Source organism: Ctenocephalides felis, unplaced genomic scaffold (genome assembly GCF_003426905.1).
Source record: "Ctenocephalides felis isolate EL2017-DRISC unplaced genomic scaffold, ASM342690v1 CF-g0.4_SCAFFOLD_01886, whole genome shotgun sequence".
In the NCBI taxonomy this organism is placed as follows: domain Eukaryota; kingdom Metazoa; phylum Arthropoda; class Insecta; order Siphonaptera; family Pulicidae; genus Ctenocephalides; species Ctenocephalides felis.
Window position 1 is genome coordinate 174897749 of NW_020538040.1, and position 14985 is coordinate 174912733.

The 14985-nt window shown below is 30.5% G+C and overlaps 1 protein-coding gene across 1 annotated transcript in view; it reads right to left on the reverse strand.

Moving 5' to 3' along the window:
- Nucleotides 1-2052: 2052 nt before the first annotated feature.
- Nucleotides 2053-14985, reverse strand: part of LOC113376289 (transcription factor collier) — a 107020-nt gene continuing 94087 nt past the window's right edge. The window contains exons 9-15 of the mRNA XM_026616194.1: nucleotides 12976-13114; nucleotides 8662-8819; nucleotides 7128-7254; nucleotides 6020-6164; nucleotides 5752-5855; nucleotides 3702-3884; nucleotides 2053-2159 (exon numbers count right to left, since the gene is read on the reverse strand). Coding sequence (XP_026471979.1) covers nucleotides 2053-2159; nucleotides 3702-3884; nucleotides 5752-5855; nucleotides 6020-6164; nucleotides 7128-7254; nucleotides 8662-8819; nucleotides 12976-13114 — 963 coding nt within the window. The remainder of the gene's footprint in view (nucleotides 2160-3701; nucleotides 3885-5751; nucleotides 5856-6019; nucleotides 6165-7127; nucleotides 7255-8661; nucleotides 8820-12975; nucleotides 13115-14985) is intronic.

The window sequence follows — 14985 nt, forward strand, 5'->3', positions numbered from 1 at the left end:
TTGATTTTCTTTAGGCTCGTATAAAATGTTTGTACAGTATCGCTTATAAATATTAATATATACATTTTTTGTTTGAAGTTTAATAACATCTTGTGTAGTTAAACAATTTTGATTATAGATTTTTTTCTATATGTATTCATTATTTCCCAGCAAGGATCGATATGTTTTTTGTTTCCGTGTTATATTTTCACGTCCGCTTAAGATAAATTTGGTAATATATGCACAATTATTTATAAAAAGTTATAATTTAATCAAAATAAATTTAAACATATGGCACTTGAATTGGATATATAAGTACGAAAAAACAAAATAAGCAACTCGAAAAAAACGTTCTAAGGTCAATCTGATCTGAATTATATATGTTTGATAATCTATTAGAATATCAAACACAAATAATATACATAACATTTCTACAAATTGCTATATTTTTGTTTGCCTAAATTAGAAATGGGTTTTTGATTATGGATGTAGAATATTCTGTCTCTCGTTCTTTAACCCTTTCGCTACGGGAGTCGCCTATAGGCGACATCCTGTATGTTATTTATTTTGTTTTTTAAGAAAGGTTTGCTTTTACAACAAACTTTCATCACAAAGTTTATATGCGATCGTTACATATGTCATTGTCACTTAAAAAATGGTGTTGTGATAAAAACAGAATATTCTAGCATCCTTGTAATAATTTATACTTGTTTTAGTTTTTGTAATAATCTATACTTGTTTTATAAAAGTAGTGTTATCACAAATGTTTGGCAATATTGAGAAAAGACGATGATCGCAAACATCAGGTATTGTAACAATATAAACTAAATTATTATGACAAACGGTTTCAACTTATTCGTGGTACATTTACATATAATTATAGCCATATTAAAAAATGCTAATACAGTAATACCCTGCTTGACACTCTATGGGCCGGATTTCTGTTTTAAATCCAAAACAGGGGTACAAAAAAATCAGTAGTAAAATTAAGATTTATGCGTTATCTCACAAAAAAGTCGATAATTATTTGGTAAATCATCGAAAAATTTGGAACGTGACCTGAAAGTTACGGAGACCCATAGGGGATAAATGTTGCTTTGTTTTTACTTAGAACTTTTTTATTATTTAAATATATAAGCTTAGATGAGATAAACGTGGAAGATTTCAGATGCAGGTCTTTTTGATGATTATCTGAAGCGATTAATTGAGCAAGAAGAAAACAAAAATATTGATAGTAGTGATTTCGGAGAAGAGCATATAGAACTTGGTGGTGATTGTAAACAGATTTTTCACCACTATGAGTGAAATTAAGAACCAAGTTTTTGAAAATGTTCCGAATTTTGATAGGAATTCAAAAGCCAGCAGTGGGGTGTAATGGATGCTTTTTCCACTCATTAACAACTTTTAAAAAAACGCCAACTACGTTAGATAACTTTTTGACAAAAAAAAAAATAAAAATTGGAAATTGAGAATTGACCGAATCTAACTGAATTTGATTTTGACTGAAGTGTCTATAGAACGACACCGTCAGCGAACGAAGCTCTGGACAATTGACTGGAAATTTGACTTTTTTACTATTATCCAGTAATCCGAACATTCCAATATTTCGGCTCTAATTTTTAATAGCGCCAGATTAGTGGGATTCCACTGTATATTGGTTTATAATATTTTTATTTTTACCTTATTCTTAGCATGTTAAGATAGCCCTTTTAGAGCTGCTTAGCTTCATGGTCTACTTTGGAAAATTAACCACCGCGTTAAGCGAGGTATTACTGTATATGCAATATATAAAATATTCAAGAAGCACGTGATAAATCGTATATTAATTTCATTTTCACCAAACAAACTTTATATAAACAAATCAAAAATATAATAAAAAAACTTATATACCCCATTTCCTTCCCACGCAAATATCAGTTTCCAAGCATTCAGATTTATATACAATTTCGTATGCAACATTTATTTAACTATGTTTATATAAATAAAAAATTAGATATGTTTATTGAAAATGATTTGGTCACATTGCACATCAGGATTGTAGCAGCTGTCGAAGACTACAGTTGTCTGTTCTTTTTATTTAGAAGAGCTGACCAAAGGGCTCGGGGCGTAGCCTTGGGAACTGCACGTCGACAGGGCGAATGGATTGACGCTGCCGAAGCCTCCAACTAAACCACCGACACCTGTAATGGATAAATGATTTAGTAAACCAGAAAAATTAGATTAATAAAAGATGATTAGGGAATGAAACTATGATTGGAAAATAATGATATAATTCATGTGCGAATTAAAAAAATGGTTTTTAAAGAAAGAGTTTCGATTCTATTTCACATATTTGGGTGGTAGAAATGGATGGAAGGTAGAAATGATGATATAGAATTATTGAACAAGGATGAAATATTTTTCATCTAAGGTGATTTAGGAAATTGAAAACTGTTGTATTACTGATGGGTAATATTTAAATTATTAGAGTGTGCTATATATAATTAAATAAATTGTGATAAGCGAAATATGACTTGATGGAATGAATATTTTACCAAACTCTGGATACCAAGAATTATGTTATACAAAATATTTCTTTTTATACTTAATTAAAAACATAGGTTGAACAAAATATTTTACATTTTACATATTGGATTGATCAGTTAAAAATGGTGAAAAGAGTTGAAAAAGCATGGATTTTTTTCATAAAACGTGATATAGGAATTGAATAACGTTTTATTAGCGGGCGATATAGATTTTAAATATTACATATATTTTATATATATAATTAAATAAATGTGATAAGCGAGAAATGAGTTGATGGAATGAATAGTTTACCAAACTATATAGAATGAGGCATTCGTTAGTATTTTGCACAGGAAACCAATAATTTTGTCAGAAAAAATATCATTTATAAAATGCTTTATAATTGCATATGTATTTCAATTACGGAATTAATATCTTCATAAAAAGTAATCTTAATTAATTTGATTTATGAATGTAGGGTTTGAGCATTTTTCTTAGACAATTCCCCCAAGCAGCGGGTAAATAGAAATTGATTATTTTTCTGGATAGCTATTACAATTTATGATTTTATTTTGTTTTAAACTAAAAGCTTTCTTTTTTCAGAAATTTAATTTTTTATTTGTAAATATTATGGGGATATGCGGTGTTCCCTTCTTCAAATATACAATTTCCAGTTAATTTAAAAAAATTGTTATCTTTGAATTATTGAAACATATTTTTTTTTCAATTTCCAAATACTTAAAAAAAGTGTATAAATACATAAAAAAAAACATTACTCATCTCCGAAACGTATAAGAAATTTATAAATATAAAAATTAAATAAATAATTTTTTAGACTACACGAGTATTTTAGTTCAGTAAAATAAAATCATAAATAAAAATAGCTATCCAGAAAATTATTATTAAATTATATTTAATGTCAATATAGTGCATAGAATTGGCCAGACTACCCAGTTCAGCACGCTTATTTTCTTTTATTTTCAAAAAGGTACATAGTATTATTAGTACGTGTAAATGCACGGAGTTTAAAATGCACAATTCTGTATAAAATTTACTAATTTTAAGGTACATTCCAGAAATATATGAATAAAAAAATCACTAAAATGTCGATAAATATTTATTCAAAGATGAATTTGATTTTTTGTATTTGAATTTAACTGGCTGTTGGCGGTTGTCTATAAATTTCGATATAGTTTGGTTTCTTCGAGTTGACTCACGTGATGTGGAATTGAATATACCAGCAGAAGCCGGCGATCCTGGTAACCCGGACATGTTTGGTGCAGGCGCGTAGGCATTGGCACCACCATATGAACCACCACCAGAACTATGAGGAGTTGAAGCACTCGAACAATATCCACCACGTGGACTCACGCTACTACTTTGCTGTCTACCGTATTCATCTGAAAGAGATTTTTTTTAAATATTTATCTAACAGCAATCGAAGATAATATAATTTTTATTATAAAATTAATAAATAGATTTTTTTATTATTGAAATTAAAATTAATGTGTTGGCCAATTTCTTTTGAGGTTCTTATAAAGTGTTTAGATATAAAACTTCATTAAAGTTTGAAATAATAAATTATATTTTCTAAATTAAAATATTTAAATGTTTCCAAATCTCAATTATTTGATAGTTCTTTCAACTTGTCTTAAGGCATTTGTTGCAAATAATTGCTAATAACAAAGTGGGCAAATGTACATATCAATGTTATTTTTTTCGCCAATATTCTATTAAGCCATATAAGTTATACTATCAATGCCAAATAACATAGCATCGACATCTATATTACAGTTATGCAAAAATCGTTTGCCAGGAACAATTGTGGTGCGAAGTTCTTTGCAGTTTGATAAGGAATTTTTGGGCATGCAAGTACCTCAGTTACTTGTTGCACTTCAAGGTGAAAAGGACAAAAGTGTAGTGTAGTGTTCCGAGAAAATATTTCGTACTGAAAGTGTTGAAATGAATCTGATTCGGGTTTGCTGAAGGCGCTTCAGTTATATGTAAGTATCTTTTAATTATAATCTTTGGAATAATTTATGTTAATTGTTTGCTGTAAATCGTTGTTGTAGTTAAGGTGAATCCATAAAATGCGTGCGCAAGTTATATCTTGCACGAATTTATTTATTATAGTACATTTGTTTGACGGCACAATTATTTGAAGTTATGTTCTGTAAAATATGGCGAATATTTTTGTTGATATATTAATTTTTCGACTCTTGATTTTTGTTTTTGCCTGTTTATGGTAAATTATTATTGCACATTTTTGTTTAATGGCACAATTACTTGAAGGTTTATTTTATAAAATATAGCGATTATTAACTTCCCGTAGGGTAAGTTATAGTAATCGCAAAAAAATCGAAAATGAAAATTTTTATATATCTTTACGTTTCAGAGGTTTCTGAATATTTTGGCATACCTAATGGATGTATGTATGTGTGTGTGCGTGTGTGTATGTGTGCTCGGATACAAATTTTTGTCGACGATTTTGGGAACACGGATGAAGCGATTTGAATAATTCAAAAAACATTCGATTCGTATTGAAAAAGAGACGTGTTGATTAGTATTTGGCAAAGGCAAATTTTAAGAGAACGGAGCGTCCGATTTAAATAATTCAAAAAACATTTTACTTGTAATAACAAGATGAAAAACTGATCAAATTTTTATGAAGGCAGGTCTAGCGGTTTCGGAGATCTAGTAAAAAAGTAAAAAAAAAACATTTGGCGGTCAAAAATAATCATTTGATATATGCACATCAAATTATCAGATATTTTATAGAGATTTTAACAATAAGTATAAATTTTGTTTACATTCCTATGGGTTCCGTACCAATGTTTATCCGTTAGACGGCGAAGCGGCGCTTTCGCGCTTCTATATTTCGTCTCTATGCAGTTATAGCAGTACGATTGCTTTGAAAAAAAGTTTCAAAATATTTCAAAATAAATTTTTCTTCAAAAAAAAGTAAATTTCTGTCAAAAATTTATAGTTTCTCAAAAATCTATTTTTTTCAGAGTAATTTTTTTTCAAAAATGTTAGTCTTTTTGAAAAAATAATTGTTGGTACGGAAAGTTCCAGCAATTTGCCTTAAGGCACAATGCCATGCGCGCCACTAGTTTGGCTTTTTCATATGTCATATTACAATTTTTCTAACAATGCTGTTATGTTTTCTGAGAGCTATTATCTCCAAATATATCTCCAAATATATATTAAAATGCAATGTTTATCAAGGTTTCTTTAAATGCAAGATATTGCGTAATGTTTATTTACCTTCAGTCCATTGTGCGCCTGTATCTTGCACACTAACAGCCAGTTGACCAGTATACGAATTGAATCCTCCCATGTTTCCACTTGGGGATCGGGGGGCCCCGAGACTTAATTGATTATTTCTACAAAAAAAATTATCGATGTTTATTTATTGCTTCTAATATTATGAAAAATATCAGGTATATCATATAAAAACAAATGAAAAGTGTTAACAAGGCGTAAAGCAAATAATAATTCTGCTATAAAAATAATTTTTCGGGGCTATTATTACCTAGGCATGGAATAAAGTGCTTCCGCCAGATCAGCAGCTCTTTTGAGTATAATTTCTTTTGGTAATTTATCTGGATCTCCCGGATGCCTTGGAATTAGTTTTTGTAATCTTTGGAATCCGTAGTCGATTGTTGGTTCATTGAGAGCTATAAGAAAAATATTTATAAACACTAACGAAAATAATCATAATGAAATAAATAATAAACATATATATATATATATATATATATATATATATATATACATTTGTGTATAGGTATGTATGTATATTTATTATTGCATATATTTTTTTTATTATCACTTATATTTACAACTTAGAAAATTTGATTTTCGAATGTCAGTTTTTCGAAAGACATTGCATTAAACTAATGACGTGTTAGAAAAACAATTCAATAGTTGATTTTTAATTTGATAGACGAATTACAATAATATTTTATTAATCATAATAAGAAGCTAAAATATATTTTTAATCAATAAAATAAAGATTTAAATTTAGTTTTTATCAAGAATCGATGTTGACCTATTGTTACATCAAATGGCGATTTTTTTTTCAACCTTCCATAAAACTGTTTTTCTAAAAAAATTCTCGAAATGATAGCTGATCATCACTAAAAGCGTCAGTTTAGCATACACTCAAAACTATATAAGTATCTATTTTGAATAAGTTCAAACGAACGAGTGTATATTTCATATATAAGACGTGTTCCTCAGGGACCTTTTTCTCTTCTCGGGGTGTCCTTTGCTACTCAACGAGTGACAATGTAAAGAGAGAGCATGATATACTTCTTCAGATAAACTGACGGCAATATTCGCGAATTTATTTTTCTGTGTTATCGTCAAAATTAAGTAAATGTTTATAAGATATTTTAAACAGTAACAACTCTTTCGTAATATCTGGTTGGCGGATTTTTGATAGAAAATTAGACAATCAAAAGCGATTTTCACCCGAGATTATATGTAACATCTAAAACCTAAAGTGGATATCATACTGCTTGATATCGATCGAGGTTGCGATCGAACCAGGCCTAGTATATGCTAGCCCACGCTCTTAACCATTACACCACGATAGGTTTAGCATTTTAATATAGTAGATATGTTTATATACTCACAGACATAGACGTATCTTGCTGGTGCCCCTTTGCAAAATTGTTTGCTCTTATAGGATAGAGTTATGTCAACCACGCCAGGGATATGCCGTGGAGGCGTTTGGACCCTTATCGCGTGCGGGGTTATCAGCTGAAATTTCAATATGGTTTAGTTTGTAAATATATAATTAGCTGTATATAATATACATGCTTTGTACCAACAATCATCTGTGCTTTATATCAACAATCATCCAATACGTGACACCAAATCAACCTAATACTCTTAGAAGACGTTCATAATCACGTGAGGTTTTTAGGGGGGAGGGGGGGTTGACAAAAAATCACGAAATAACACGTGTTGGAAGAGAGGATATATCACGTGTCTTCATTTTTTACCAGATTTTTAATAAAAAATCCTAACATTTGTAAAAAAAGAAATTTTATAATTTTTTCTCGTAACTAAAAATACACTGCTGTTTGGTGGGGGAGGGGGGGAGTTTATTTTGAATATCACCACGTGTCATCAAAGGGATGAGGGAGGGGGGGTTTAAGAACTCTTAAAAAGTCGATTACGTGATTAATGGACGCCCCCTTAATAAATATGATACCATAAAATAGACCAATGGCATCTTTGTGATGTGCCATAATAACATATGAGTGAAGTTGCATGTTTTGTGTAAAACGCCTGATGGCATAGCAAATACATAGCATTTTCACTGTTTTCTCATTCTTCTATCAAACAAATGCTACTAGATTATTTTTTATTGTCTTTTACAATTTATTTTGTCTATTACTCTAAAACTTTCCTCGACTGTAAGAAATCGTATGTCCCTTGAAAAATTACATCAAGAACCGACATCGAATCGATCTTGCAATGTAAAAACCCTATTCGACCGTTTCTACTTCGTCAGTATAAAATAATATTTTATAGAATGCTCATAAAAATCGGTTTACGAGATTCGATCTGTGAAGGCCGAATGTGGTATAAAATACGATCTCATAAAATAACATTATTATATATTTATAATAATGATCATTAGACATCAGTTACGATGTCGTACGCGTCTATCATATCATTTATTTTATTGTGAGTAAATGGACAAATAAAAATAAAATAGTATGGCGATTTTTATAATATTTTGTGTAATCAAGATTTATTATAGTGAAAATTAAACTTTGGATAAAAACAAACAACTTACAATTATATTAATTTTGAAACAATAGTTAAATTTTTTATGAAAGTTTGTTTTTACGTTATTTGGCATTTTTTGATTTGTAATCATTTTTAAAAATATTACATGAAAGTAGTAAACATGATTTATTGCAAATTTATACATTAATACGAATTCTGAAAAAAATTATATTTCTAAAGCATTAGTTGTGCAAGTCAGTTTCTAAGGCATAAATGTATTTTTTCGTGGTACTACTGATTCATAATGATTCAAATTCTTCAAAAAAAAAATATTTTAAGTTTCACGTAAAAATTTCCTGGTACATTTGAAATATTTCTCCAACTTAAAATATACATTTTGTATAATATTTACTACTGAAATCTTACCTCACTCCAAACCAGCATCGTCCCAAAAACCACCTGAAGACCATCAAAGAAATTATCGCCCACGATTATAACTTGGGATCCTCCTGTGGTCCAACCTTCACTTGGCGATATCGCTTTTATGCAAGGCGTAGCCACGGGTAAAGGCGGGTATAGGCCCACTGTGAAAGAAAAAATAATATAAATAAAATGGAAAGCATATCTAAATTAAATATCATAATATCTATTTGTTTTATTAAACAAAAATCAATCGCCGATATAGATTGATTAGACCACGTTATCATTGATGGGTGGAAATTTGGACTCGTTATTTTCGGACATTAACCGTATAAGGGATCGTTCAAGTATTACGTAAGCATTTATTACAATTATTCGCCCCCCCCATCCCCCTTGTCAGTAAAAGTAAGCAAAGCTCTTACCCCCTACCCCCATGCTTACGTAAACATTTTGCAATTAATGTAAAAAAATAAAAATACTACCTATGACGTAATCATCAATCAGACTCCCCTGCCCCCCATGTCAACCCAAAATAAGCAAATCAACAACCCCCCGCCCCCCTATAGTGTTTACGTAATACTTGAACGGCCTCTAAATAAGTGTTCTGAAAAAAAATATAAATTACTTCATTAAGAAGTTTTTTAAATGAATGTATTGTTTGTCAATTTAGTAAACCTTGCGGCCACTTTCTTTTTGTTTTTTTTACAGGAATTTCTTTTTGCAGATCTTGCATTTGTGTGTTGAGATGATAAAATAATTTAATGTGGAAAATTTTATTAACTGGCATAAATCATTTTCTTAAATAAAACAAACGTTATTTTTGACTTAACCTTTTACATTCTTTTTGACTTTTTCGGTCTGCAAATATTTCACGATTTCATTTCCGCCGTTTATGGTTCATTCTAACAATCGCGCCGTACATTTCGCGAGTTATGTGTCACTCGCGCACCTACTCACATAAATAATTATCGTCACGCGCAAGCAGTAAAAACGATACACTGCTACCAGCCATCCGGCCAACTCTCCTCTCTTTTCTAGTCTAAGGAAAGAGGAAAGCGTACACATAATACGCATAGGAACAGCGAAAAAAACGAATTTGGCAGATTGCCAAAACCTGTGTGAAAAGAACAGTGTAGACAGGGACGGATTAGGACACCGAAATCGTAAAGACACGCCAAGTTTTTTTCTTAACGAGTCTTAAGAGCTGTTGTACCGACTTCTTAAACAAAGTGGCTTTCTAGACCCAAACGGTCACTCTATCTTATGGATTTATTGCTATCATTTTAGTAATACTGATAAATTAACATTATAATATGGTTTTTGTGATTTTTTCCATAATTCATTTAATTTGTATTGTCAATAATGTTTTAAATGATTATTTAATAATGAATTGTATTATTATCATAAGATAGATATACAAAATCCTTATTACTCATTTATTATATTATTGAATATATAAATATTTTCAAACCAACTGATGAATATAAAATTTCAAATAAAACAAATGAAGCAACTTTTTATGCGATCGTTTTTTTTGTAAGATTTTACGAAAACGAAACATTTTATAACGTGGTATATTATTATGCCATAGTTATGTTAAAATATAAATTTTATTCTATGAACGACATCCGCATGACGTGGTGTGCGTACGGTCGTCCATGGACGACATGCACTTTGTCGGACTTTGCTTTAAAATTCATAACTATGATAATAATTTTTAATTTATTTGTTACTATGATAATAATTTTTAGTTTATTTGAAGCGTAATTTCGGCGGATTTTCGGCATTTTTATTGATAATGACAGAAAAAACTTAAATCGTGCTACTGATAACGAAATAAACAAAGTTTGATCACATACATTACATAATAATGAGCAAAGTCGTGAAAAATAGAATATGAAACATAGAATTGTCGTATAGAATGGAAAATTGTAAAATGTTATATACACGTTTGCAAAATAATTAATAAAATGTACAAATTTAAATGAACAAAAATTTAAACAAATGAAGCAACTTTTTACGCATTTAGTTCTTTTGCGAATTTTATATCTATTTTCAGTCTAATGAAAAATAGAAAAAGGAAAATATTTTATAATTTGTGACTAAGATGTTTTCGCAGTCTCTGCGAAGATCGTGAATAGAATAACTATGTAAATAAAAAGAAAATAATTTATATTTACCAGAAAGTTTTATTGAAAATTAAGATATTTATCTAAATAAAAATAAATTTTAAAAAATTTTGTTTTTATTTGGTTTCATTTTATATTTCTGTCTATTATCACAAACTTCACGTATATAATGCTTCCATTAACTTTAAATAATTCAAATATAAATTAGAACAAAAAATTATGCAATATTTTATTTTACTTGATATTATTTAAGAAAAGTAATTTTTTAAATGATGTTTTTTGTGTTACAAAATGTATCGTTCTAATTTTGCAAACTTACTTACGACATCGAAATGTTTTTATTTTGATACCAAAAATCTAGATATTAAAAAAGAGGAAATTCAGTTCGGCCCTGAACCATTGAAAAAGAAGCAAAAAAAATTTGAATTCGTTCTCATGTTATGTGTTCTTAAACTACGCCGGTCGTCATTACCAACATTTATATACATGCTGGCGTTCGCGAATCGCGATAAATCAAGAAAGACAATACGTGTTCGAGGAACGTAAACAGGGTTTTCTGGCGCAGCGAATGCCGGATAAACTCTCGAATCCGGAGAGAGTTCTGGCCCTAGTCACCGGCATCAGTAGACTACGGGAAACGAAAATAAGAATACTACATACGAGTTAGGTGTGTATGCCAGCTTAAATTATTATGTACGATTTTATTTAGAGACCGAGATATCGTTATTGATATGAAATAGATTAAGGGTTCGATTCTGCCGTAGAATAGACCAATGTTATGGCAAGGCTATGTTACGTAACATATAAAATGGTACTAAAAACTATGTATTTGCTGTGCAATGGCCGTTTCATAAAATGTAACTCATATGTTATTATGCCACGTCATAAAAATGCACTTATGACAACAGTCATTTTTGATGTTTGTTTTTAGGTTAGATTTTATATCTAAAACGCCTGACTGCACAGCAACCACATAGCTTTTGTCAAAAATTGTACTCAACTTGTAATTAAAATTCGACCTGATGTTTTTTTTCGAAAATTTTGTTTTATATTGTTAACAGTAATCAGAACTTGGTCCTACATGCTTATTGTAATGCCTACTCGATGACGTAGCTTTAAGATTGTTTTTCGTAACCGTAGCTTTAAGATTCTTTTTGTCTTACTTAATTTAATTTCTAAAACTCTTTCTGTCATCATTTAGAGTAATGTCTACAGTTTTTTTTATAAAAACTCAATATTCAGGTGTTTTATTAAAAACACGTTTAAATACTCGATTTTAGGAGTAGATCAAGACATCAATACTGATATGATATACTACGCAATCTTTGCATAATATTGTAGAATTTTTTCAATAGAATTTTTGTTGGAAATTGTTAGGTTTGCATTACATATTTTTTACTCACATTTACAAGTTACTCACATTTTTTCATGATCAATTAAAGTTATTACTGCAAGTATTTTATCCTTTAATTTTTTTATTGAATTACAAACTGTCTATATTACCAGGACATTTAGTAATTGTTTTGATATCTTGGTATATGACTTGTTCAGAAGGCAACACAGTTGTTGTCTTATCTTAGTTGTGACCAATTATGACTTAACTCAAAAGTATTTTTTGACTTCATACTTTTCATGCAGCAATGCACCCGAAAGACTATTTGTACTTGAGGTCATATTTAAGATCTATGATCTCGAGTGAAAACCTGATGTGATATTGCACGATATCGTACTGACCCTTGGTTAGGATAATTGATACTGTCACCACACCACATTTAGTAATTGATACACCACGGATGGGTCAAATACAAATTTTTTATTTAAAAAATATTTGTCCTACTAATGTAACAATAATTTTTAAAGAAAATATAGGAACATGTTGAAACAAACAATAGAAACAAAATATAGTAACATAGCGTAATAGTTGCATTACAACCTACACGCCGTGACATACGTTCAGTTTTATTTCCCGATTAAAATCATAAATAAATTCGTGAATGATACAGTAAAAAATAAAGATGGTCAAAGAATGAGTTATTATTTTATCTATTTTTCCCGACGTGTCTCGACCTTGGGTTGGCATATTTAGACAAAATAAGAGCGGATATTAAAAGAAATCTTTTTGTTATTTTTTTAGATTTTTTATACGTCTATGTTTGTAATCGCACATCAATTACAGACTACGCATACGTACTCTCGACAGAGTCCTGCGTACCTTCGGCAGGATCGAGTCTCTTGGCTCGCCTGCCGTGCTTCGAGTTGTTGTGGACGAACATGTTGTCTGAAATCGCCAACAAAGGTCCATCTACAGCAACTTGAGTTGATATCACCACCTGAAAAAAAAAAAGATTTCGTAAATTAAAATCCAAATCAAAATTTAGGTTATTAATTTAAGTTGTTATTGTGCATAAATTTTGGCTAAACAAATCGTGAGTACATAAACCTATACTAAGAGTTCATTATTAAATGGTTTGACATTTAATTAAAAACATATTGTCGATGTCAATCTGTTGACATTTCGCTTTTATGAAATTGTGCGATTGCAAGTGATCTCTTGATATGTCAATTTATTCAATAGCGATTGAGTCGCATTACTTCGCATTGGTTTTCTGTTTCTGAATTGATATGTAGAAAAAAATGAAGTATCAAGGATTTACCATCATATATCCACTCACACATATATCACACGCTGATATATAAAAATAAAATCGGGCAGGCCATAACACCAAGCAAAAAAAGATAAGCTTTTTAGAACATCATTTTTGTAGACGTTTCGTCATACAATTTCATGTGATCATCAGTATGTATATGAACAATATTGAAAAACAAACATACAATACATTGTTAACCAAAAAAACTTAATGAATTGGTAACTTTTAATTAATTCTTTTTTTGCAAATATTTTATACAGATGAAGTTGAAATATATATTAAATTAAGTTATATCCTATTTATTTAATCCATAAATTCAGATCTCTATAGTTTATTTTCAAATTTTTAAAATATAGTTAGAAATTGAATTGAAGAATGAATATATAGTTTCATTACCATCATCTTCTCCAGCTAACTAGCTTGCCAATCACATGTATGTAGTTTAACTTGCAGTACAATGTTAGTATTAATTGTTGGATTGTGTTATTTGTTTTGCAATAGTTTTTCCAAGTGTATTTTTCTAAGTAATAGTTCTATAAAATCTTATTATAACGAACGTATATCAATTTCTGTAGTTCTTTCATTGTTACCATTTTTTCACTAGACAAGGTGTTCGTGAAGACCGAAGCGTATGGATTCAATAAATTTGTAATTATAATTATTTAATTATAATTATTTAAGCTCGAACAAAATCATATATATATATATATATATATATATATATATATATATATATATATATATATAATTGCTGCGAGCATTGAAAGAAAAGTGCCAGCTAGGTAAATTCTTTATTCTTACGATTCTATCGTCAGCGAAATAAAACAGCCAAAGTCGTAGTATTGCTTTGCGAGCGCAACATAAAATTGATTATTTTCGTATTTTATGCAACCATCAAACATTGACGACAATGGCGTTCGGCGGAGCGTTTGCGTTCGTATACAGGGCCACTTTTAGGATAGAAATTTTAAGGACCCGTCCGAAAATCCTATACGCAATAAACGTGTTTCGGACCCTTCGCGTTGACTATTCGAGAGTTTAGGAGGTAACTATGGCAACAAGATATCTATAAACTACCGTGGGGGTACACACGGGCCGGAAAACGGATAAGGGTAGACAAGTAAGAAGGTGGGAGTCGGCGAGGGTAGAAGAAGTCGTGAAGGCCTTTACACACACGAAGGGTAAGTCTGTGGGGTGTTTTTTGGAAACGGGTGCATGGCAAAGGCATCCTGTGCTGTGTCCTTGTCCTGCACGACGGATACCCTTAAGAAAGACATCAGACAGTGAACTCCGCGGAAAAAATAACACATACATACTACCGAATAGTACGTGAACCTAGGGTTCCCTCGGCGTAGTAGTGCGCCGTGCCAACGAGCCCCATTCCGTTTGTTCACGTATATAGAGTCGCTGTGTCGCAGAATAAAATAAGATGCCGTGCACACATCCAAGATGATTCTTATGGCCGCGCGGCAGTATATTACATGCAGGCTCGTGTGTGCTCCTCTTTTTTATACCCCTACGACGCCTACGCATTCGAACGACTCCTGAGACTA